A 26,611-nucleotide genomic window follows, 5' to 3' on the forward strand; every position below is an offset into this window, starting at 1 on the left:
CCATCAAAGGAATCCCTACAAGGAAAAAATCCTATGATATATGAGCACTTAAGTGGATCTTTTCTATAGGGAAATATCTTCCCCATCAAGAAACGGAAGTCAGCCCTATACCATTATAAAAATCTCAAATCCCTAACAAACCAAGGTACGCATAATTTTTCTAGTTCTGGCAATCTAGAGTTGTAGAAATTCTCTCTAACTTAACCTTCAAAGGGTATTTCGCCGGTACCACACCGGTGCTCTCTGTAGAGTTTTTCTTTGTTTTTGTCTCGTAGATTTTGTCTAAAGTACGTGAGGGCTATGCAACTCACTAACAATTTTTTGGCATCATTAGGAACTGATCTTGATCAAAAGTTTCTACTCACTGGCTCACCAAATGAACAAACCAAAATAAAAAGGATAGACCAAAATAAAAAGGATAAAAATAGTACTTCATGCTCTACACAATTACGTGATAAAGGTTTTTTTTCTTTTTTAAATAAAACTTAAAATATTTTCGAATTATATTTTAAGGTTTTTCCCCCTTAATCCTTTGTTCTATTAATAAAATGCCGATAGTAACAGCTTATGTTACCACTTACCACAAATTGCAGAATTTGGGAATGCTACAATTTGAATTCAAAATTTTATATTTATTTCACTAATACAATAACCTATAGATAAAAAAAATTTCTTTTTTTTTGGTTTTTTAATTAGTTAATTTTTTTAAAAAACATTTTAAAAACAAACTCTTCCACATTTTTAGTACTCAAAATTAGGGGTGTCATTTCAACACAACACCTAAAAGATTTAAAATTGATCCACCTATAAGTGATATAGGGGTATTAAAGCAACAAACTAAGAAGTGAAAATAGTACTCTCCTTACATATTTAGAGAGGGCATATTATATAGAAAGATGCTACGTCCACAACATCTTTCACAACAAATCATAGGTAATTCGTAAGTTGTTATTGATTCTAATTTGAATCTCACAACTTAAATTACTTTTTTACTCCATGCATAACAACCAATAACAACCTACTACTTAAAAACAATCTTGTAACTAACGATCTCCTCAAACTGTTTGGATAATCATCTACCTATATTTTAATCATAAGACTTATTAATTCTTTTTTTTTTTTGAGAAAGAAGACTTATTAATTCTTAGTCATCTAAAATAGTCACACAATTATTATGTTATGTTAAAATTTCAAATAATTATTAAATAAAGTATTGATTATAATTTTTTTAAAATGTTATTAAAAGTATATTATAGTAGTCATCTAAAACAGTCACATAATTATTACGTTATCTAAAAAATTCAATTAATTATTAAATAAAGCATTGATTATAATTTTTTTAAAAACATGTTATTAAAAGTATATTAAAGTACACTTATAAAGTTTACATAGTGAATTGAAAAAAATTTATCTCGTGGGTTCCAGTTAACTCAACTGGTAAAGTCTCTGATGGTTGAGTAAGAGATCTGGAGTAAACGTCACAAGTTTAAACTATTTCAAAAAAAAAAGAAAAAAATTTCTCCAAATTGATATGATGGAAAATCTCTTACCTTATTATATATGAGAAAGAAGCTATAAAGCTTCAAAACAATTGAAGCATACCAATAAAGACAGCTTCATCTTACCAAATCTAGTTTCCTCTCCAATATTCCTCATCTTAATTTTTTTTTTTTACTATTTTTTTAAATTTTAGTTTTATTTTCATTTAAGTTTTTATTTTATGAGATATTGTCATTTAAGTTAATAGGTTTTCTTTCTCCAAAAAAAAAAAAAAAATAATAATAATAGACATTCTAGTGCAAGCATACAGAGACCAGCTTAATTTTCTAGTTATTGATATGCAATTTAAATATTGGTGCTTTGGAATTGGTCAAAGGAGAGGTTTTGTTCGTCTTTGGAGGGTCACAAAACTGAGGCATTAGCTAGATGGGTAATGTTTAATTTTTTTGGGTCCAATTTAACTTTTTGGGTTTTTTTTTTTTTTTTTTTATAATTTTTATAAATTTTGGAGGTGTTATAAATGTTTAATGTCTATTTTTCCCTTCCTATAAGGAGCTTCAGCCTTCAGTTAGCCCGGTTCCAACAAGGCCATTGTCTGTGGTTCTTAATCGTTTCATGTCAGAGATAATTATATCATATTATGTACTTTGATTTTGATTTTTTTTTTTAATGAGTATCATTTAGATCTACTTGTTTTAATCGTTTATTTGCATTGGAAAGAAATTTGAAGAACTAAAAAGACCAAAAGGTATATAGCACTTTTAAACCATCCCAGTTAGGGCTCTAAACGAGCCGAGCTGAGCTGAGTATTAAATGTTCAAGCTTGTTTATTTAATTTTTTTTCGAACACGGGCTAAGCTCGAGTTTATTATCAAACAAGATTTTATGTTCAAGCTTGACTTATTTTCTTGTCAAGCAAAGTTCGAGCTTGTTCACGAGTTACTTGAATAACTTATTCTTTTCCTATATAGTGTGAAACCATGACTAAAATATTTTACATTTTCATAATTTTATGAATTTTGATTATGAATAGACTATTTATATCATTAATAAGCTACAAATAATAATTTAATATCATATGAACCTATTGAAAAATTTATATAATACAATTTGAAGTCTATATAAATATATTTTTAGACAAGTATACATGTAAAAATATAATATTATATATAGTTAAATTGAGCCCTCATGTTTACGAGCTTGTTCATAAGCACGTTATTTTGCTTGAGCTTGACTCCTTTTATAATCAAGTCTAAACTTAAGACTTGAGCTTTGGCTTATTTTCTAAACAAACGAACATAAACAAGTTCATTCTCGAGCCGAGCTTGAGCTGTTTATAAACAGCTTAGTTCATTTACAACCCTAATCCCAATGGTAAAAATTAGTCCTCTAGAAGGCAGTTCAGTGCAAAAACAATTGTAATGACTGTGTAGGATATTAATTTACGTCAAAAACTGAGAAAAGAAATTACACTTGCACTTATACGAGTTTGAACAAATATGAAATTTGGGCAAGTAGTTGAAGATGTTAAGAAGGCTAACTCTAGTTTGATTAGACACCTTAACAAGCATTCAAGCATTTCATCGAGATCATGAATGCTAGACTCTGATTTTTCCAGCCAGTTTTTCACATTTTCAACATGCGTGATGTAATCAGATTTGCTTATCTTGTGACTCATGAGAGATTGTAATGCTGCATCCACCTCAAGTTCATTTGTTTTTGTTTCTGAATCCTCACATGCCACTCTTTTGGGGTGCATCAGCTTGGAAACAAATGGCCAGCTGCTGAACTTTGATCTCAACTTTGTCTAATTATGGTCACTTCTACTTCCTCAATATGCTAATTATGGTCAAAGTCTTATGGCTTTTGGTGGTGCACTTGATTTCCAAGCGTTGTGGATGGCCTTTTTGATCACCTCCCTGGAAATCAAGTATTTTCCTACCTCCCCTGTAAGCTCCATTTCACCCCCTCTTCTTCTTTTCATAATTGATTGGAGTTCAAGTGCGCATTCCTTTGTTTGCAATAAGGCATCCCTTGTGATTCCAAACACATCAAAAGCCTAAGAGATCCATCCAACAGCTCTTCAATACCACGTCTTGTGCTGCATGCTCTTGGGCTAAGGCTTGTTGAGTAAACAGCAGCTGAAGCAACTTATCGACACATTCACGTAAATCCGGAAGGCCATTGAGTCCATTGCTTATTGATGAAGTCGTAAGATGATTCAGAAGCCCTTGATCTGCACAAGTGGTCATTGAACTCTGAAATGAGAGGGTGTGTTCTGGAAGGCAAGATGTTTGACAAGTATGGTATTGGGATTTTGCATTTAGAAGTGAGGAAGCCATTTTACCTTGGAAGAGAGGTCTTACCTGTTCCTGTTGAATGTACAATTCAGTCTAGCAATCAGCCTTCCATCCATTGCTATCGATTTGATATATATATATTGAAGTATGGGAAACAAAAGGAATCTCATAAATAAATTAGAAATAACATAACAACAATTTGGATCAAAATACTAAGTGATGTCAGCAATGTTTTTGCAATGTCTACCCCTCTCCAGCTCTCCATTTCATGATTAATTACTTATAAATTTTAGAATCACAAGAGCATCTTGATTTACCAGTTTCATTCAATGAAAATACAATAGGTGATAATGTACTCTTTGCTTCCAGCAGGTTCTTAATATAAAAATTCTTATGCTGACCTTCCTTTTCTATATACTGTCATGTATCTTTCAAGTAACCACACTGTTATTTACGTGTAATCATGCAAACAGGATGATGATTATTAATGATACAATTGGTGGCAGGCAAGATCTGCATATGCAACTTCTTTATTTTTTATCCTGATTTTGTAAAGTGAATTTATAGCATATGAGGAAGTTCTACAATATATAAGCATGACCATCATTAGTAATATATTAACTGTAGTGCTGTAGCCTTCTGGTAGAGGAACTTTGCCCTTTGCTGTACCGGTAGGTATGGTGTCAACACCGCTCATGCATTGCATGTCATATACATTATTGTCCAATTCAATATGTAGTGCTATCTTCTGCAAAAATGTCCTGCAAGTCTGAAAGCTTAAATTAATTGGATAATGAGTTGGGAAGCTGGCAAGAGGGAGACACTGCTAAAATAATGTTGAGAGGATGTCCAGATCCAAATCAAAATCGTGTCACAACTCATTGATATTTAAAAATATTGAGATTCTTTACGTCCACCACACCCCATCATATATATTGAGCAGTTACTAACTAAAGCAAAGCAAATTGCTACACAAAATTGTACATTCAACTGCAAGACATCTTTCCTGTTTAAACATGGCTGCCTCTCCTGTGAACCAAAACTCCCTTCACCATTTTCGCTCTAACAGCTTGCCCACTAGAGCACACCCGCTCATTTCAGAATTCAGTGACCACTTGAGCAGATTGAGATGTTCTGAAGCAACATCTTCATCGTCTACATCATTAAGCCAGAAACTAATTGGCATTCAAGATTTGCATGACTGTGTTGATAACTTGCTCCTGTTGCCTTGCACACAAGCCTTAGCTCAAGTGCAGCGTGAGAAATGGTATAATGAACTGTTAGATGGATCTCTCAGGCTCTTGGATGTGTGCAGTATTGCAAGGGATGCATTGTCGCAATCAAAGGAATGCACACGTCAATTTCAATCAACACTGTGCAGAAGACATGGCAGTAAAATGAACCTAGCAAGGGAGGTTGAAAAATACTTGGCCTCCAGGAAGGCGGTGAAGAAGGCAATGCAGAAGGCCTTAAAGGGTATGCAGACTAACTTGAACTCTAAGAAAAATGAAGGTCTAGCCATGATTAGCATGTTAAAAGAGCTAGAAGCTGTAACTCTCATGGTCTTTGAATTACTCTTGACATTTATATCTGGACCAAAGTTGCAATCAAAATCAAGCAGCTGGTTTGTAGTTTCCAAGCTGGTGCACCCCAAAAGAATAGCATGTGAAGGTGAAGAAACAGAAGTGAATGAATTTGAGAAGGTAGATGTGGTGTTACAATCTCTCATTAGTCGCAAGACAAGCAAATCTGATTACTCCATCCATGTTCAGAATGTGCAGAATTGGATGGAGCAGTTGGAATCAAGCATTCAAGATTTTGAAGAGGTGCTTGAAAGTCTGTCTAGGCGTCTAGTCAAGATCAGAGTTTCCTTTCTCAACATCCTCAACCACTAACCCAGAAATCATCATGGGCATCCATTTTTTTTGTAAAGTAGTACAACATAATAGAGCTTCTCTTTTGTGCATGTACATGAAAGAAATACAAATATATTTTGTCTTCTAATTCCAAGTCAATTCACTAACATATATTTCCTAGTATTACAATTGAATTCTATTCTAAGTGTATTCACTCCTAGTGCAAGAATGTTCATTTAAAATTAATTCTAAAATACTGGACCTCACAAAATATCACGTAATATTTTAAAGCTCAAGTCCACTGTACAAAATTTTGTAATAGAGGTATAGTAAATGATCATCTCACCATTTCAATCCATTAGACCTTGTGAAATGAATAAATAGATGGAGATGGGTTGAGCCATTTGAATTTAAATTTGGCAACTTTGACTTTTCTAGCAAATTAGCCTATGGGTTCCAAATTCTACTTGACAGTTGACACATAAATCTGAGCATTGAGGGGATGCAAGCTTGAATCTGGTTAAAGACCAAGCTCCTGCACTTACAGAGTTGAACATAGAAACAGAAAAGAAAAAGCAGACACCAGAGCAGTCAATATTCCGATTGTCTCAAAGAACTGATTAATACACATCTAAAATATTTGACACTCACATGGTTAACTTGAATGATGAATACTTAAGATATTAAAAATCCTGACCGTCTCTCTTCAAGGGACAGCCCATGTTTTTGAAGAATCAGCCTAATAATGTTTTCTACATTATGAACAGAAATGGAGATGTCAAATGTGCAGATCTTGCCTGCCTATGTCACAACAATCATGTAACAACCACATTGATTAAATCATTAAGAAACACACTACCATTTACAGGAATACACGTTTGTGTGATTTAAGACAGGATCAGAAGTCAGGCAAAAAAAAAAATGATAAGCAATTCTGATACTCAGGAAATTCAACCGTATGTTGAGCATGACCAAATAATTTTAATCACTGTAATTTGAATTATTTTAAATTTCATAATTAATTATATATACTTGTGCAAGAGTGGTGCAGGCTTCTTGTCTCTCTGGAAGAAAGAAAATTTTTATTAATTTTTCATGTGTCAGAAAAGGTGCTATCATCACTCATGTCTTGCCATTTTTATAGATTATTTTCAACACATTTCATATATGATTATCTTATGTGAGAACAGTCCTGTGATTTTAGAATTTTAAATTAAAGGATAATGAGTTGGAGAGCTGGTGAGAGGGAGACATTGCAAAAACATTGCTGAATTGTTTAGATCCAGATTCCAATCTCAATCATGTTATGACTATTAATTTTTCAAGAGGATGAGATTCCTCATGTCTCCCTCACCTCAAAATATATATGGAAGAGATGCCAAGGCAAATTACTAAACCAAATTGTACATACAACTGCAAAACCTCTTGTTTATGGAAAACAATGGCAGCCTCTCCTGTCAACCCCAAATCCCATCAACACACTCGCTCTAACAGTTTGCCTACTAGAACACACCCACTCATTTCAGAATTCAATGATCAATTGAGCAAATGGAGAGATTTTGAAGAAACCTCTCCATCATCAACATCAATATGCCAGAAACTAAATGGCCTTCAAGATTTGCATGATTGTGTTGATAAGTTGCTCCTATTGCCTTTCACACAAGCCTTGGCACAAGAACAGCACAAGAAATGGTTTAATGAGATGTTGGATGGATCTCTTATGCTCTTGGATGTGTGTGGTACTGCAATAGATGCCTTGTTGAAAACAAAGGAATGCACACGTGAACTTCAATCAACTCTGCGCAGAAGAAAAGATAGTAACATGGAGATCGCAAGGGAGGTTGAGAAATACTTGGCCTCAAGGAAGATCCAAAACAAGGCGTTGCAAAAGGCCTTAAAGGGCATGCAAGTTAAGATTAACTATAAGAATACTGAAGATTTTCTCATTATTGGCGTGTTAAAAGAGCTAGAAGCTGTAACTCTCACTGGATTTGAAACCCTGTTAAGTTTTATTGCTAAACCAAACTTGCAATCAAAGTCAAGCAGCTGGTCTTTGGTTTCCAAGTTGGTGCACCACAAAAGAGTGGTATGTGAGAGTCCAGAATCAGATGCAAATGAGTTTGAGATAGTAGATGCAGCATTACAATCTCTCATCAGCCACAAGAAAAGCAAATCTGATTATTTTGTGCATATAGAAAATGTGCAGACCTGGCTTGGAATGTTGGAATCAAACATTCAAGAATTTGAAGAAGAGCTTGAATGCCTGTCTAGGCATCTTGTCAAAACCAGAGTTTCCCTTCTCAACATCCTCAATCACTAGCCCAATAATAGTTATGGGAAGCCATTTTTGTCTGTAAACTATTAGAAAATCATACATCTATACATGTAGATGAATGACAGAAATATATATTTTCTCTTCTTATTCTAAATCAACTTATTATTGTCTTACACAATTTATCACTAGTGTCTTGTTACATAACTCTCTTCCTAGAGCATTTATCCCTTTTGAAACTAGAATGTATGAAAAAAATTATTAATTCAATATGGTAAATTTTACCATATCAACCCAAAGTCTTGGACCAAAAGATAGCAACACGCATTTAAACTTATTTTCTAAGCTGTAATGATTCCTATGACAATAGGGAAGCTGATTAACTAATGCCGGAAGCACAAAGAAAATTTTATTTTATTTTAATCTTATATGATTATGAAGTCATTGTATTTTATTTTAGGTCTTAGCAGTTAATTAGGTTATTAGAATTTTTATTTTATTAGAATCAAAGTTCATTTTAATAATTTGATAATTAGGATTTCTAAAGTCAATTAAAATTAGGATTTTTAAGTTAGTTAGAACTAGGGTTTAGTAGTCTATATCAGCAAAGTATTGTACTCCAATTGAGGGGGATTATTTTGATGAATAAAACTTTATTCAAAATATCTCAATGTTATAGTGTAGACTCAAATCAACCCTAATTTATTTCTAACTCATAGAGGCTTTAGTTTGCTTGGTAGTCAAGCAGACCTAAGTGCTGACTTTTAAGTTCATAGAGACAGAAGGAGGAATTTGTTTTTTTGGGGGCAAAAACATGAAATTTTTTATTAAAAAAATAGTTTTTAGAATAAGAAATATACTAAAATTCAAAACTAAATTAATAAATGAAAAAAATAAATAAAATAAAACTAGCTTCTATTCAATTTTAACAACATATAAATAAAATAAAAGACATATATAAATATTTCTAAATACATTTCAACTCAATCATTTGTAAGATATATACATCAAAATGGAACTCAAAGATTTTATTTTAAATTCTAAACATCATCTATGATTAATTTTATACTAAATTTTGAGAAAATTTTCATTTTAATGTGCAAAATCAAATAATCTGTTAAAATACCATATTCTATTTTGTCGTAAAACAAAATTTTGATAATATTCATTATTGAAAATATTTATTTCATAATTGGAATAAAAATTAGAAAAGTAAGTATAAGTACAATTAAGCACTATATAAAAAAATTGGTATGTTATAAATTTTCTAGTCCTTACTAACCATTGGCACAATTAAAAAATATTCAATAATTTTTTTAAGTTGAGATGTTGAATCACATGATGCTCATAATGGTGAAATTCCATGTTCAATAGTATTTTTTCAAGTTTGTAAATTCTTGAAAATAAAATTTGTTTACTAATAAAAAAAAACTCATCATTTTAAAAAAATATTCACTTGTCTTTTTTTTTTTTTTTTTAGAAACAATATTCACTTATCTTTTGAAAATCTGGAGTTGAGCTAAGAAAAAAAAAAAAAAAAAGAGTCTACTATGTGTTAACTAGCTAACCCAATAATTTATTTCTTGTAATTGAGAATTTTTTCCGGCATAAAATAAAATTCTAATCAATATTGATGCTCAATTATAAAATCATCTTATTGATGGTAAAAAAATAAAATTATAATAATAATCTTTTAAGCTGAGCTAGACAACATGCCAACGTTCAAATCTTGAAGTTCCAAACTTTAAAATTTGGATCCCAAATTAATAAATAACCAAAATGTCATACGAAGCATGTTGATATTGTTAGTTATGGCCTAAAAAAAAATGCATCACGACAATGGTTTGCCAAATCTTCTTCAGCCTTCATGAATGATTAGTCACTCTTTGCTAACTTATATATAATTCATTAGTCATTACTTTTTTCTTAGCAGAGATTTTTTTTTTTTTTTGAAGGATATTTTTTGGGGTAATTACACATAACCCACTTGTGGTTTGGGCGAAAATCGCCTTGCTTACCCGTGGTTTGAAAAGTGTCATTTAACCCACCTGTGGTATGTTTCCATCAATCTCCGTAACCCACCTCAAGCCTAGCCGTTACAAAAACATATCTTAACCCCAAAACACAACATAACACAAATCAAAACACCCAAAACTCAGAAACTTTTCGAGAGAGAGACCTGTGGTGAGATCAATGTGTTTTTCGTGGTTTGGAGTGTCTGGAGAGGGAGAAAAAACAAGTTTCACAACATCAAAGCTACGGAAGGTAGTTTCAGTAAAGAAAATCAAGGTATTTGTGTCTGTTCTCAATTTAGGGTTTCAGATTTTGTTCAAGTGCCAACTTATTGTGTGAAACTCTAAATTTGTACTTCCTAGGAATCATGTTTTGTTGATATCTCTTCATCAAGTGGTGATTTCTCGTGTTCATGTGGGCATATGTGCAATAAGGAGACTTGTGTTTTGAGAACAAGTTTGAGTTTGTATAATTTTGGGAGGAGGTTCTTGGGTTGTAGCCGTTATAAGGTTGGTCCTAAGTGTCCTTTCTTTGTTTGGGTTGATAACCCAACTTGTCCTCATGGGAATGAAACTACACCTTTGGCTCTAGAGAGGATGTCTAGGCTTTAAAGCGTTCTCCAATTTGCCAATGAGAGGGAAAGGACAGCTCTGGAAATGGTAGATGCAGCAAGGCAGATGGCAGAAGAAGCTAGGCAAATGGCAAAAAAGGCTCTTGAAGAGGAAGCCAAAGCCAAGGAGAATGAGAGAAAGGCTCGAGCTGTCTGTGTAAAAGCTAAGGAAACGACAATGTTTGCTGAAGAGAAGCAAAGAATGTGGAAGTTTGCATGCATTTTGTCATGGATCTTTTTTGTTATTGTTATGTTGTTGTTGTGTTTTGGCTCAATTGAGTTCTCTGGAGTGAAGAGGCCGAGGTTGTTGCCCTGAAATAGTTAATTGGTTAGTAGAGATAGTTATGGCAATGATGTTTATGAATTTACATTGTAATAGCACTAGCCTACTGATATAATGTTTTGATATGTTAATGAATGAAGAATTGATCAATTATTGAGTATTTTGTGCATACCATAACAATCATTCAATGAAAGAAGTATTGGTTATGCCACTAGTCTCTTGGCATATAATGAAAGAAGTATTGGTCAATTATCAATGACTTGCGCATACCATAACAACCATTTCACAATAACAACTTCCATACACTTAGTATTGGAAAAATCTACTTGGATACAATCTGTAGCAGCAATAAATAAACTTCTATATAATCTGGTTTGTCCAAATAATGTTCCATACAAACTTAATTGAATAAATACCACAACTTCCATACCATAATACCACAACTTCCATATAATACCACAAAATTTCATACCATAATAACAACCTGGAGTGTATTGTACTTTAACTTCTAGTAAATTACAAAAAAACACATTCCAAGGTCAGCTACATATATATATAAAATTGCTCAAAACAAGGTGATTGTTTTTTACACTAATTGATAATTACAAAAAGCCAACAGTGGTCTTCACAAAAAACACTAGCTGCAGGCCCACATGTTTTCCTACCCCTACCTTTACTCCCAATGCTGGCATGCGTACCCATTAGCTTCATTTCTTGCCTTTACTCTTTCCACCCACTAAATTCATTTTTGGTGGCCTTTGTGCAACAAGCTATCCTCTAGTCCTTGCACCACCAGTGCTCCTATTTGCATGTGAAGGCTACAAAATAAAAAATAGATCCACTTGTTAAAAAATATCCCAGTCTACACAACCATCCAGGAAAGAAGCAACTCAACTAAGTTACTTGTGAAGAACTTGGTAGGGTATCCTAGGTCTCCCTAGGTGTGTGAAACTTTGGCTGTGAGGAAGCGAACCATCCTGCTCTCCTGTGAGATGGCCTAGCTTGATTTCCTTGTTGTGAAGCTTGATTTCCTTGCTGTGAGGATGAAGGTTGAGTGGTAGACCTCATGTTGTAAGTCTGGGTAGGCTGCTGGGATGGTGGCTAGGGTGCAGGCTGAGGTACAGATCCAAATCTGGTACTAGGTATAGGTACCCCTCTCATTGTCTGCAACAAAACCCAGTTTGAGTACATGAATACCTTTGTAAGTTTAAAAACAAGGTTTTTTTTTTTTTTTTTTGCCATTTAAATCCTAACTACTTACAGCCTTTTCTCTTTGAAGCCTTTGTTTCCTCTACCATGGTGTCTCCCCAGTGATGCCAGTCTTGCACCTTCTTGAGTTATGCCCTTCCTTTTTCATTTCCCACACCTTATAGGTCTGTTCAACCTACTTGCTTTGTAAGGGTTCCTAGGCTCATAAGGAACCCTCTTTCTTTGCTTGGGTGACCTACCTGGTGGTTTGTATATGTGAGGTGCTAGGGGAGCAGGCTGTCTAGTCTCATCCCATTCTGATTGGCCAGGCATGGGAGGAAGTACCTCCTTGTATATCTCCATGTAAGTATCTTTGTGGTAGCATGGGTGGGTGTAGTCTTCTGGTGTCTCAATATTTGTATAAATGGTTGTTATGACATGTTTGCATGGAATGCCATTTAAATCCCAAGACCTATGGCTGCATGTCTTATTGCTAAGATTAACTACATGCCTCTCATACTGACTAGCTACCTCATAAAGGAAACTGCCAGCTGGGGTAGCACTAAATGACTTGCTTTCAAGCTTCAATTTCTCCAACTTATCTTGTATGCTTGGACACAACTTTCCAGCATACTTCTCTATCCCTTTCCTTTTTGTGTAAAGTCTAGTCATAAGTCTAACCCTAATCCACTCCAACATTGCCAAGATAGGCTTGTCCCTAGACTTCAAAATCATTGAGTTAAAAGACTTACTCAAGTTATTTACCAAACAATTTGTTAAGGCTCTAGGAGTGAAGTGTGACCTTGTCCACTGTGCAGGTGCAATGTTTGCAAGATACTAATATGCCTTTTCATCCAAATCCTTTATGTGTTGCATGCCTCTCTCAAACTCCTTTACTGTTGTGGCAGCAGCACACCTCCACAATGCATCCTTCAGCTCTAATCCCTTGTGATTGACTTTGAAATAGTTGTAGATGTGTTTCACATAGTATCTATGCTTCACAGTAGGGAATAATGTCTCTATTGCAGGTATAAGCCTCTGCAAATAACCAAACAAACAAACAAAACATGTTAGTTCAGCAAACAAAGTAAACCATTCAAGTATAACTAAACAAAACTTTCATATCTTCTGCCTATCAGAAATGAAGACCAACTGAAGCTCTTTTGGTCTCCTTATATCATCAGCAAATATTTCCAAAAACAATATCCAAGACTCCTTGTTTTCTTGTTCTCCCAACAGCCATGGTTACTGGAAAAATGTTGTCATTTGCATCCTTAGCAGTGGCAAATAAGATTTGCCCACCAAATTTGTGTTTTATGGGACAACTATTTAAACCTATAAATGGCCTGTATCCACCTAAAAATTCTACCTTCTGAGCATTGAAACCTAACATACATTCTCTTAAATTTTGGTTGGGAAGTCTTATCAGCCATTTCTGTCTGTAGTGTAACCTTACTCCCCTTGTCTACAGTGTTTATCATTTGTGCATAGTCCCTAAGGACACCATATTGCAGTTGCTCATCTCCATTGATCAAATCCTTTGCCTTTCTTTTTGACCTATACACTTGGTTTACACTTAGGTTAACAGATAAATTTTGCATCACATGGTTGTGTACACCACTCACCTCCCAATTTGGATTTTTGCTAAAATCCTCAATGAACCTCTTAGCAACATAAGTGATGTTGCTTGGCTATTTTTAAAAGACTTGAGGCAAGTACACTCATCAATCAAGGTCTTAATCTGAAATGTTAGCTCCCACTTGTCTAAGATGCATAGCATCTCCATCCACACTCATTCTTGCAGTGAACTGATATCTTGGTCCACTCATTCAGCTTGAATTTGATGTCAACAGGTTTTTTTAATTGCATACTCCCTCAAAGCAGCTCTAAACACCTTTGCATTAGGAAACTTCATTTTCTTCTTCAGTACAATATTTCTCATGTCACTCTTAGCATTAAACTCTAGCTGCTCAGGTACCTGCTCATCATCAGACCCATCCATGCTTACCAGTTCATCCTCAAGAGCTAGCTCAGCCCACTCAGTTCCATCTCCACCATTTAAACCAATTATGCCACTAGTTTCTCGGGCTGCATGGGGTGCATTGCTTGATTTTGGGGTTGTATTAGGAGCATTGCCTGATGTTGGAGCAGAACCTTGTGGAGTTGAGTTTGGAGCAACAAATATGTCATCACTAAAGTCCCCCCTCCAGGCCTTCATATAGCCAATCATCATCATCATTTCCTTCAACATTCTGTTCTTCAACCCTTGCACCAATCTCAACATCCTATTCTTTAACTCTTGCACCACCTCAAAATCCTCAGCATTCTAAACATCTTCGTTTTCATCAGTCTCAACATCTTATTCTTCCTCTAATAAAACTTCATCATAATCACTCTCCAAATCTATTTCATCCACCCCTCCATCACCACCTACACCACCTACATCACCACCTATTTCTGCCACTCCCCCTCCATCACTACCTACACCATCATCTGCCACTCCCCCTCCATCACTAGATCTGTTTCTATGTCCCTTAAATCATCCTCTAAATCACTTTCAGGAAGTAAATACTTATATCTACTGTGTTCTTTAGGAGCACCAACTAGATGGCATAAATCTCGAATTTCAAAGAAACTCAACTTATCAAGGTCAATTTCTGTCAATATATGTACAAACCCACCCACATATCGTAGGGTTGGGTCCTCCACAAAACATCCCCTAACATGAATTTCAATGTCAAATGTGAAGTCAACAATTTGCAATTAAAATAAGTAGTTTGTTTACATACTGACATGCAGAAAATAACAAGCCAAAAGAGACAACAAGCCAAACATAGTGTTATTTTGTTTTCATATAAAATTTGTTTTGTTGTTGAGAGACAACACACGGACAAAGGACCACATATAGCACATGTAAAACCAGATTACCAACAAATTCATAGGGACCACACTACCCACAGTTTACAAACAAGTGTAATCATTGACAAATAAACTTGATTCTTTTAGGTATACGCATTATATAAACAACCATAGCAGTACATTAGCTATATCCTAAGCGATTCTACATATAAATAGCAAAATGCCGATTTAACATACACCAATTTTGAGAAAATTTTACAAACCCTATATACGTGGGTGGGTCGCAATAAAAAAATGCCATCAAGAACCCAAATGCGTATCAACACCAGTCACACATATCTACCCTAGCTTTGATGTTGCGAAACTTGTGTTTTCTCCCCCTCCAGACACTCCAAACCACGAAGAACACGTTGATCTCACCACAGGTCTCTCTCTCGAAAAGTTTCTAAGTTTTGGGTGTTTTGATTTGCGTTATGTTGTGTTTGGAGATAAGAGGTATTTTTGTAATGGCTGGGCTTGAGGTGGGTTATGGAGATTGATGGAAACATACCACAGGAGGGTTAAGTGACATTTTTCAAACCACGGGTAGGTAAGGTGATTTTCACCCAAACCACAGGTGGGTTATGTGTAATTACCCCTTATTTTTTTTATAATTGTTTTTTTTTTTTGAGAAAGTTTTTTTTTTTTTTTAATTTATAATTGTATTGTAAATAAAAAGAGTTTTTTTTTTTGTTGTTGTTGGTTTTGGAAGGAGACCACTATTTAGGGATTTAGTATCAAATGATATTATGTCAGTGGTATCAAAATTCAATAAGTGTGAGACATGTCCGTAAAAAATAACTAACTTACTAATAATTGAAAGACGTGTTAATAAGTAGTTATTTTTGCATACATGTCTCTCGTTTATTGAATTTTGATACGGATGACATGGTATCATTTGATACAAAATACTTTTTCCCACTTATGACATATAGAGCTATGTGGGCACTTTAATTTTTGGGTTTTTTTTTTTTAGACAAAACCCTCTTATTATATTACCTTTCACTTTTTCTTGCTATTTATGGAAGTGTTGACATGCACGTGCTTTCTAGGAGTTTAGTATTCTAAATATTTAACTTTGACTTATGATAATTATGATAACTTTGTGTTTTATCTCAATATTAAATTCAGTTTACATGTATTTCCAAATAGTGGCAAGGACTATAGCCTATAAATGAACCAATGAACCAAGTTGTTTATCTCAATATCAATATTTTTTTAGGGAAAACTCAATATCAATATGAATACCCAAAAAAAAAAAAAAAAACTGTTTTTTAATACATTTTCACTCAATCATTTATCAAAATGGAACTCAACTTTTTTATTAAAAAAAATCTTTAAAATCATTTATAATTGATTTTGCATTAAATTTCATAACAATTTCCTTTCAATGTAAAAAATTAAAAAAAATCATCTTTTTTTTTTTCTCCTTTAAAATTTAGTTTTGACAATATTCTTAACTGAAAAAGTCAAATATTAGCTTTCTCCATAATCTATAAATGAAAAAAATATCTTATTTATTATCTCATAGTATATGTCCAATATTCTTTTTTAATTAAAAAAAAACCTATTAGCATTATCAAGTACATAATTTATTTTAAAAGAAACAAACTCACAAACAAAAATAATCATTTCTTTTATAAATAAACAAAAAATAAAAACAAAAACTAAATAGCTACTCCATCTTAGCCACTCAACATTATGTTCTATGCTATATTTAATATTCTTCTAACTTTTTGTCAAGTAATAAATAAATAATTTGGAAGGTGATGCTTTAAATGTTATTGATCCTTTGAAGAATGTAGATTATATCCTTCACCGGAGTATCAAACCCATATTTGATGATATTTGTATTTGGCTAAATCTTTAGTAAATGGTTCTTTCTCTTTGTAAATAGAGAGGGCAATGTCTCTACTCATCTTCTTGTCTAATGGGCTGCTTTTCTATCTTGGTATGGGCTAGTTCCCATCTCCATTCTACCTTTATCTGTGGTGAAAGCTTTAAATAGAGATGGTTTTAGGCCCAAACATTTTTGTATTTCCATTGTTTTGGGTTGATTAATAAAGTATTTATTCAACCAAAAAAAAAAGTTAATAAATAAATAAATAAAACCTTAAACAAAAGTTTAAGTGGAGCGTGAAAAAAACATAGTAGCACCAAAATATCAAAGTCTCAAACTTTTAACTTATAAATACCAAAAAACAATAGTGTCAAAATTTAGGCTTAATTATAGCTTATTTTGCCTAAGCTTTATAATCTTATAATATCTTATAACCATTTCTTGTGCTGCTCTTGACCTGAAGCTTGTGTTAAGGGCAATAGAATAGGAGCAATTTATCAACACATCACAATCATGCAAATCTTGAAAGGCAATTAGTTTTTGGCATATTGATGATGTCCATGATAAAGTGGTTTTTCAAGATCACGTGATTATTATTGCTTTCAAATTATAAGTCACAGCATGATTTCCACGTAATATTAATCATACTATATCTTATACAATATGGTGCAAAAATAATCTATAAAACACGCAAGTCATAAGGTGATCAAAAAAGACATGCAAGTCATAAGGTGATCAAAAAAGACATGCAAGTCATGAGTAGTTTATCAAGACTTTTTAAAAATAGAAAGTAGTCTATCTAATCTAAAACTCGCTCGAGTGAATATAAAGGAATTTGCCTAGCTTAAAATGGCTCTTCTTCTTTTTCATTACGCTTTCGTTCGTATATAGAACCTTGCGAAATCTCCATTCCCCTCCTTCTGCTTCGACTTTTAACTCGGTATCATCAGGTAATCCAACATTCTCTCCTTTGTTTTCTTTTCTAATACTATAGGGGGTTTAGAATGTTTCAGTACTTCCAATTTCTTTCATTCTAAACTCAAATCTTAGGCTTTGTGTAACGGGTTCTGCAATTTTGCATTTTTTTTTTGATAGAAAGGTTATAATGGGTCATGCAATTTGTACTTGGAAAGTATTTTATTCTTGAATGAGGGATGTTTTTCAAGCATTGTTGCATTAATTTATTCCCATTTTTGGTAATATATATATTTTGATGACATGACCACCAAGGCAGTGCCCTTTGGACCCACCCATCCTTGAAGGGTAAACCACGAATACACCACTCCACTTGCTAGAATCCTAAATTAGGTAACCTACAAAAATTGTAGTTCTCACTTTTGGTAATATACAAGAAGTATTTGAAAAAATGCTAAACGAATGTGCTTTGAGCTTAGAGTCTAATCATCACATCTAAGCTCATGTTATACGACATTGACTGATCACAGGTGCATTATGGCCCCTCGCCGTAGGCGTAATGAATCTGCATCCAATGACTTTGATGAACATCGTTTCCATAACCTCGATGCCCAAACCTCATACCATGGTATCTTTTCCAAACGTCGCCTTTATCTGGAACGGGATGTCACCTTTTCTGAACTCCATTTCACTTGTATTCCTCATGTTTTCTGAGCACTAGATATAGACGGTTTGGACTTAGCAGCAACAACATCAGCAACCACATCAATCTCTTGATTTAAGTCATCATCGGAATCAGAAACAGATTGCCTTGCACGTTTAGATAAGGGCTTTGCTTGAGCAGCCTGAGCTCCAGATGTAGATGGTCAGGACTCAGCAGCAATAGCATTAGCAACCTCATCAATTTCTCGATCCAAGTCATCATCGGATTCAAAATCACTTATACTCTGTTATGGAAGTTTGAGTAAAACTCATGTATTAGGTTCGTGGGAGGTGCAGGAAAACCAGAGGTTATCTGCTACTGGGAGTAGTACACTTCAGCTCAGTTCATCTCATGTAAAACGTTCAAACCACATTGTCTGTGATTCCGATGATGACTTAGATCGAGATATTGATGAGATTGCAGAAGTTATGGCTGCTGAGTCCAGACAGCATAAATCCGGTGATGCTCAACCTACATTATCTGATATGATGGATCTCCTGCAGCAGATTCTACCTTGCTTGCATCAGATTCTACCTCACCTAAATCGTATTGAAAAAGATATTAAAGAAATTAAGGAGCGTCAGGCTAAAGCTCATTGAGACATCCCTTTCTCATTTCATAATAAAAAGGGGACTAGGTTTGGCTTCTTGGTTTCAGGGGAGTTAGGAGTTATTAATTAATGATGTATTTATGTTCTTTGTGAACTTGCTGGTTTTTGTACCTTGTGAACTTTGATGTTTAGTTATAACAGTCTTCTCTTGTACTTAAAACAGACTGTACCTTATACTCTTTGCTTCTTGTAGGTTCTGAATTGTAAATATACGTATCAATTTCTTTCAGACTTTTCTTTTTTCTTGATTTGGTCGTAAAATTTGGAAGAACTTAATATTCTTTTGCTCAACTGCCGCTTTTATATACTTTCATGTAACTTTCAGGTGACCATGCTATTATTTATGTGTAATCGTGCAAGCAGAGCAAGAAATCTTGTACAAAAAATTGATGATCAAGGAAGAGAGATACGCAGCAAGAAAGAAGCGAGAAAATTTTTTAAGCCAATGAATAGTTACAATCGGATGTGAAATTATATTTGTCTAATTCATGTCATGTATATAAGCTGTATGATTTTGTAATTGTTTACAGGAAAAAATGAATGCCCTTGACAATATTTGGGCTAGTGGTTGAGGATGTTCAGAAGGGAAACTCTAGTCTTGACAATACTCCGAGAAAGGCATTCAAAAACTTCTTCAAGATCTTGAATGTTCAATTTCAACTTCCCGAGCCAGGTCTGTACATTATCAATAACCAAAGAGTAATCAGATTTGCTTGGCTTGTGACTGATGAGAGATTGCAATGCTGCATCTACCATCTCAAACTCATTTGCATCTGTTTCTTCACACTCACATGGCACTCTTTTGTGGTGAACTAGCTTGGAAACCGAAGACCAGCTGCTTGACTTTGATTGCAACTTTGATTTAGCAATAAAAGTCAAGAGGGAGTCAAAGCCAATTAGAGTTGCAGCTTCTAGGTCTTTTAACAGGCTAATAATGAGAATATCTTCAGTATTCTTGTAATTAAATTTATTTTTCATGCTCTTTAAGACCTTCTTCATTTCCTTTTTTAGTCCTTTCCTTGAGGCCTAGTATTTCTCAACCTCCCCTGAGATCTCCATTTTATTGCTTGGTCTCCTGTGCAGAGTTGATTGGAGTTCACAAGTGCATTCCTTTGTTTGCAACAAGGCATCTCTTGCCATATCACAAACATCCAAGAGCCTAAGAGATCCATCGAACATCTCACTAACCAACTTCTCACACTGCTCTTGAGCTAAAGGCTTGTGTGAACAGCAATAGCAGCAATTTATCAACACAATCATGCAAATCTTGAAGGCCATTTAGCTTCTGGCATATTGACGCTAATGATGAAGAGGTTGCTTCAAGATCTCTCAATCTGCTCAATTGGTCATTGAATTCGGAAATGAGAGGGTGTGTTCTAGTGGGTAAACTGTTAGAGCGAGTGTGTTGATGGGATTTTGAGTTGAAAGCAAAGGCAGCCATGTTTTCCTTCACCAAGAAATAGGCCTTGCAGTTGAATGTAGAATTTGGTTTAGCAATTTGCAGTGGCATTCCTTCTATTTATATTTTTTGAGGTTAGGGGGACATGAGGAATCTCATTCTCCTGGATTATCAATCAGTCATAACATGATTGAGATTGGGATCTGGATCTTGATATAAACACACACTCAGCAATGTTTTTGCAATGTCTCCCTCTCACCAGTTCTCCAATTCATTAAATAAACTCTAAAATCACAGGAATATTTTCACATAAGATAATCATATATACCATATGTTGCAAAATAATCTATAAAATATGCAAGACATGGGTGGTGTTGACATACATTGAACCGGCTCTCCAACTCACTATCTCAGCAATGTTTTAGCAATGTCTCCTGTAACCAGCTCTCCAACTCACATTCAATTACTTTTAAATTTAAAAATCACAATGGAATCTTCCTAAATTTAATTAAATTATATTATATAACGAAGGAAAAGAAAAGGCAATAGCCATTATATTTAGTCCACATGCCTGTCTTCCAGGCAGACAGTAGTTTATACCCCTCGTGCACACATAAATATCATTAATTGGTTAGCCATTATGATGCTTAATGATTTAAGTGGTTAATCAATGTGATTGTTACATTTTTTTTGTGCCATAGAAAGACAAGATCTGGATATGTGACTTCTCCATTTCTGTTCATAATGTAGAAAAATGTATTTATTGGGTTGATTAATAAACATGGGTTGTACCTACTGTAGCACACAAAATTCAAGTAAACCACGTGATTCTCAATGATTTTAGATGTGTATTCATCAATTTATTTTGAGACAATTGGTATAATGACAGCTCTGTTGTCTTGTTGTCCTTTCTGTTTTTATGTTCAACTAGTCGTAGACCTGCGCGTTACGCGTGATAATATTATTATTTTAGTTATTATTGGTTAATAGTTGGTTTTTTATTTTCTTTCAAGTTAATATATTGACTTTTAAAAAATATAGAATCTAATATATTAATTCAACAACAACAATAATAATAATAATAATGTTGAATAAAATAATATGAGAAGAAAAAAATAAAAATAAAAGATATAACAATAAATGCCAGATTAATTATCTCTAAATAAATACCAAATTATTTAAATCATATTATTTAATATTAAAATTTTACATTCTTATATACTATTGAATTTTAAAAAATATACAATCTAATATATTAATTCAACAACAATAATAATGTTGAATAAAATAATATGAGAAGAAAAAAATAAAAATAAAAGATATAACAATAAATGCCAAATTAATTATCTCTAAATAAATACCAAATTATTTAAATCATATTATGTAATATTAAAATATTACATTCTTATATACTATCTTTAATTCTTTACAATGCAATATGATAAAATTTAACAACCAAAAAAAAAAAAACTTAAAACACAATTAAATTGGATCAACCTAAAGTAGAGTTCTAAAAAATACAAAAATTTCTCAACCTAAAGTAGAGATGCAAATTATATATATATCACCAAAAATTGAGAGAGAAAGAGAGAGAAATAAATTTTTTTGTGAAGAAAAATTATGCATATAATGGAAAAGAGAATGCCAAATTTATACTAAAAGGATAACAATAAGAAGAAACAAAATAAAGGGAAAGATGAAGAGTGATATTAAAACAGAGGGTGGTGAGGAGATGAAAATGTAAAAAGAAAGAGAAAGGTTGGAGAAAGTATAAATGTTAAAAAAAGTGAGTACAATTTCATTTATTTAAATTTAAATAAAATATTATATGTTTAATTAAAAAATATAAATAATTTAATTATATGGAGGATGTGACTGAGTTTAAATATTGAATAAAATTTTTGAAAAGATTAAAAAAGCAAAAATATAATATATATATATATATATATAACAATAAATACCAAATTACCCAAATTATGTTATGTAATAGAATAATATATATTGTATTCTTATATATTATCTTTTTAAATTTTTTTTATAACGCAATAGTATAATATTTAACAATCAAAGAGAGCAAAAAAAAAAAACTTAAAACACAAAACTAAATCGTACCAACCCAACGTAGAGTTATAACAAACACAAAAATTTATCAACTTAAGCAGAGATGCAAGGAAAAAAAAGAAAAAAAATCCAAAAATAATTGTGTGAGAGAGAGAGAGAGAGAAACAACCTTTCTGTAATGGAAAACTATGCAAAAAATGGAAGAGAGAATAACAAATTTATAGAAGATGGTGTGAATATGAAGAGACAAAATAAAAGAAAATGAATGGAAAGATGAATAGTTATATTAAGGTTGAGGGTAATGGGGAGATGAAAAGGTAAGGGAGGAAAAGATGAAGAGATAAAATTAAGAAAGATGAAAAGTGATATTAAAGTTGAGGGTAGTGGGGAGATGAAAAGGTAAAGGCGTGAGAAAGGTTGGAGAAAGTGAAATTATTAAAAAAAAAAAGTAAATGTTAAAAAAAAATTATAGGAAAATTGAAAAGAAAAAGGATAATGACGTGGATGCTGATGTGGCTCAACGTGAGTACAGTAACTTTAAACGCTATGCTTCAGCTTTTAGTAATATATAGATTATTTTTTTTATCACGCAATAGTATAATATTTAACAATCAAAGAGAACAAAAAAAAAAAAAACTTAAAACACAAAACTAAATCATACCAACCCAATGTAAAGTTATAACAAACACAAAAATTTATCAACTTTAGTAGAGATGCAGGAAAAAAAAAATCAAAAAATTGTTGAGAGAGAGAGAGAGAGAGAGAGAGAGAGAGAGAAACAACCTTTTTGTGAGGGAAAACTATGCAAATAATGAAAGAGAGAATAACAAATTTATAGAAGATGGTGTGAATATGAAGAGACAAAATAAATGAAAATGAATGAAAAGATGAATAGTGACATTAAGGTTGAGGGTAGTGGGGAGATGAAAAGGTAAGGAGGGAAAAATGAAGAGACATGATAAAAAAAGATGAAAAGTGATATTAAGGTTGAGGGTAGTAGGGAGATGAAAAGGTAAAGGCACGAGAAAGGTTAGAGAAAGTGCAATTATTAAAAAAAAGTAAATGTTAAAAAACAATTATAGGAAAATTGAAAAGAAAAAGGATAATGACGTGGATGCTGATGTGGCTCAACGTGAGCATAATAACATTAAACGCTACGCTTCAGCTTTTAGTAATATATAGATTCCCGTAAGTGGAGGAGCTTGGTTCTTAACCAGATTCAAGCACTGCATTCTCCAAATGCACAGCGTTATACGTTGAGCAGAAATTGGAACCCATAGGCTGGATTGATAAAATATTCCACAGGACCAAATTTAAATTTCAATGACCCAAACCACCTCCTTCAATTAATTAATTTCACAAGTTCTTATGGATTGAGCTAGTGAGATGATCATTTACTATATTTTTGTTATCAGATTTTGAACAATTGACTTGAGATTTTAAATTTTACAAGGTATTTTGCAAGGTCAATATCCTAGAATTTATAAAAATTGAACCATTCATGCGCTTGAAATGAACACTCTTACAATAGAATTCAATAGTGATATGAGCTAATATTTGTCAAAGGCAGTGGATTAACTTTGAAGTAGAAGTTCTTATAAAAAATTAAAAATTAAAAAATAATAATAATAATAAATAAATAAATAATTAAAAAAAACTTAGAAGTAGAAGAGCAAAATATGTGTTTGCAAAATATGTGTTTTTCATTCATGTATTTATACAAAAAGAGAAGGTCTATCAACTTGTACAAATTCACAGACAAAACTGGATGCCCATGATGATTTCAGGGCTAGTGGTTGTGAATGTTGAGAATGGAAACTCGGGTCTTGACTAGACGCCTAGACAAACATTCAAGCACCTCTTCAACATCTTGAATGCTTGACTCCAGCTTCCCCATCCAGTTCTGCGCATTCTGAACATGGATGGAGTAATCAGATTTGCTTGTCTTGTGACTAATGAGAGTTTGTAATGCCGCATCTACCTTCTCAAATTCATTTGCATCTGTTTCTTTACCCTCACATGCTATTCTCTTGGGGTGTACCAGCTTGGAAACTACAAACCAGCTGGTTGATTTTGATTGCAGCTTTGGTCCATCTATGAAGGTCAAGAGTGATTCAAAAACCAAGATAGTTACAGCCTCTAGCTCTTTTAACAAGCTAACAATGGCTAGATCTTCATTTTTCTTAGAGTTAAACTTAGTTTGCATGCCCTTTAAGGCCTTCTGCACTGCCTTTTTTACCACCTTCCTAGAGGCCAAGTATTTTTCAACCTCCCTTGCAACCTCCATTTCACTGCCATGTCTTCTGCGCAGGGTTGATTGAAGTTCACGCGTGCATTCCTTTGTTTGCAACAATGCATCTCTTGCAATACCACACACATCCAAGAGCCTAAGAGATCCATCCAACAGCTCATTAAACCATTTCTGATTCTGCTCTTGGGCTAAGGCTTGTGCAAAAAGCAACAGGAGCAAGTTATCAACACAGTCATTCAAATCCTGAAGGCCAATTAGTTTCTGGCTTAATGATGCTGATGATGAAGAGGTTGCTTCAGAACATCTCAATCTGCTCAACTGGTCGTTGAATTCTGAAATGAGCGGGTGTGCTCTGGTGGGAAAGCTGTTAGAGCGAAAATGGTGAAGGGAGATTTGGTTGACAGGAGTGGCAGCCATGTTTTCCTAAAACAGTAAAAGACTTCTTGCAGTTGAATGTACAATCTTGTGTAGCAATTTGCTTTGCTTTAGTTAGCAGCTTCTCAATATATATGATGGGGTGAGGTGGACATAAGGAATCACAATATTTTCAAACATCAATGAGTTGTAACATGATTTTGATCTGGATCTAGACACTCTCTCAGCATTGTCTATGCAGTGTCTCCCTCCTGCCAGCCTCCCAACTCAATATACAATTATTTTATTCCTCTTATCTTACAAGAGCATCTTTGCAGAAGATAACCATACATATTGAATTGGGAAAAGATCTGTTAAATATGAAACACATTAGCAGTGTGACACCATCCCTTCTAGCACAACAAAGGGCGAAGCTCGTCTATCCAATTTGGCCTGCCTGCCTTCCTGGGAACCAAAGGCTACAGCACGACACTTATTAAACTACAAGTAATGGTCATGGTTATATATGGTAGAACTTCTTTGTTTTCTAATGAAATTTTTTCTATATTTCTTATAATTAGAAGGTGTAATTATGTTTCTACTAAATATTGTTATATTATAGTTGCACACATTGCATGATGCTTTGTATGGTGAATGATAAATTAACAATTTATGTAATATACATGCTTAAAAGGAAGATGGTACAGACTTGATCCAATCTTAAATTCATTGTTGTCCCTTTTATCTCTCTCTTTATATGCAGATTTTTTAAAGTAGAGGGAAGCTTTAATTATATCTTCCCTTTTTTTTTATGCCCAGCTACTTCGTTGGTTTTTTGTAGTCATTCTTGGAACAGCTTCATATATTTAGAGAACTGACTTTTTATTGGGGAGTTCATATCTTTGGGAGGCTCTAATTGAGGCCGATATCTTCCAATCATTAACACTTTTTGGATACAATAGTGTGATCAGATACAATAATTTGATCAGGATCAGGCCATCTTCCCTGTTCTGGATTTTATTAGCAGTTGTAAGCTGTAAGTTGTAAGGATAAGTACAAGCACTCTATAAACAAAATGGCAACTTATTGATTTTCTAGTCCTCACTAGCCATTGGCGCAATCAAAAAATATTTTGAACAATTTTTTGAAGTTAAGATGTCGAATCACGTTATTCTCATAATGGGTGAAGTTCTATGTTCAATAGCAGTTTTTCAAGTTTGTTAATTCTTGCAAATAAAACTTGTTTACTAAAAACCTTATAGCATCACTTCCAAAAATATCCACTTGTCTTTTGAAGATCTGGAGTTGAGCTAAAAATAAATAACTCTACTATATGTTCACTAGGGGTGACCACAGGTCAGCTCGGGTTAGGTTTGTGCCCAACTTGCTACCGACTCAACTGGCTCGAGTTAAGGATTTTCAGACCTGCCACCGACCAGCGAGGCTGTCACTGATGGAGGTCAAGTTGGTCCAAACCAACATCCATAGAGCAACGACAGAAACTACCTAAATCCGGCTAGATCTTCGTCAGATCTAGCAAGTCCTCACCGGATTTGTT

At 33.6% G+C, this 26,611-nt stretch overlaps 4 protein-coding genes across 4 annotated transcripts; 2 read left to right on the forward strand and 2 right to left on the reverse strand.

The window, feature by feature from the left end:
* The first annotated feature begins 4,673 nt into the window (after positions 1–4,673).
* On the forward strand, positions 4,674–5,708 carry LOC115974122. Its single transcript, XM_031094338.1, has one exon. It carries the CDS (start codon positions 4,817–4,819, stop codon positions 5,693–5,695), a length of 879 nt encoding a protein of 292 aa, XP_030950198.1. The 5' UTR covers positions 4,674–4,816; the 3' UTR covers positions 5,696–5,708.
* A 1,389-nt stretch (positions 5,709–7,097) lies between these two features.
* Positions 7,098–7,976, forward strand: LOC115973898. The gene has a single exon (XM_031094140.1). The coding sequence runs from the start codon at positions 7,098–7,100 to the stop codon at positions 7,974–7,976; it is 879 nt and encodes a 292-aa protein (XP_030950000.1).
* Positions 7,977–19,549: 11,573 nt separating this feature from the next.
* On the reverse strand, positions 19,550–19,987 carry LOC115973899. Its single transcript, XM_031094141.1, has one exon. The coding sequence runs from the start codon at positions 19,985–19,987 to the stop codon at positions 19,550–19,552; it is 438 nt and encodes a 145-aa protein (XP_030950001.1).
* Positions 19,988–24,161: 4,174 nt separating this feature from the next.
* LOC115973901 lies at positions 24,162–25,116 on the reverse strand. The gene has a single exon (XM_031094142.1). It carries the CDS (start codon positions 25,114–25,116, stop codon positions 24,238–24,240), a length of 879 nt encoding a protein of 292 aa, XP_030950002.1. The 3' UTR covers positions 24,162–24,237.
* Between the last annotated feature and the right edge of the window lie 1,495 nt (positions 25,117–26,611).

The sequence above is a fragment of the Quercus lobata genome, chromosome 2 (genome assembly GCF_001633185.2).
Source record: "Quercus lobata isolate SW786 chromosome 2, ValleyOak3.0 Primary Assembly, whole genome shotgun sequence".
Classification (NCBI taxonomy): Eukaryota; Viridiplantae; Streptophyta; class Magnoliopsida; order Fagales; family Fagaceae; genus Quercus; species Quercus lobata.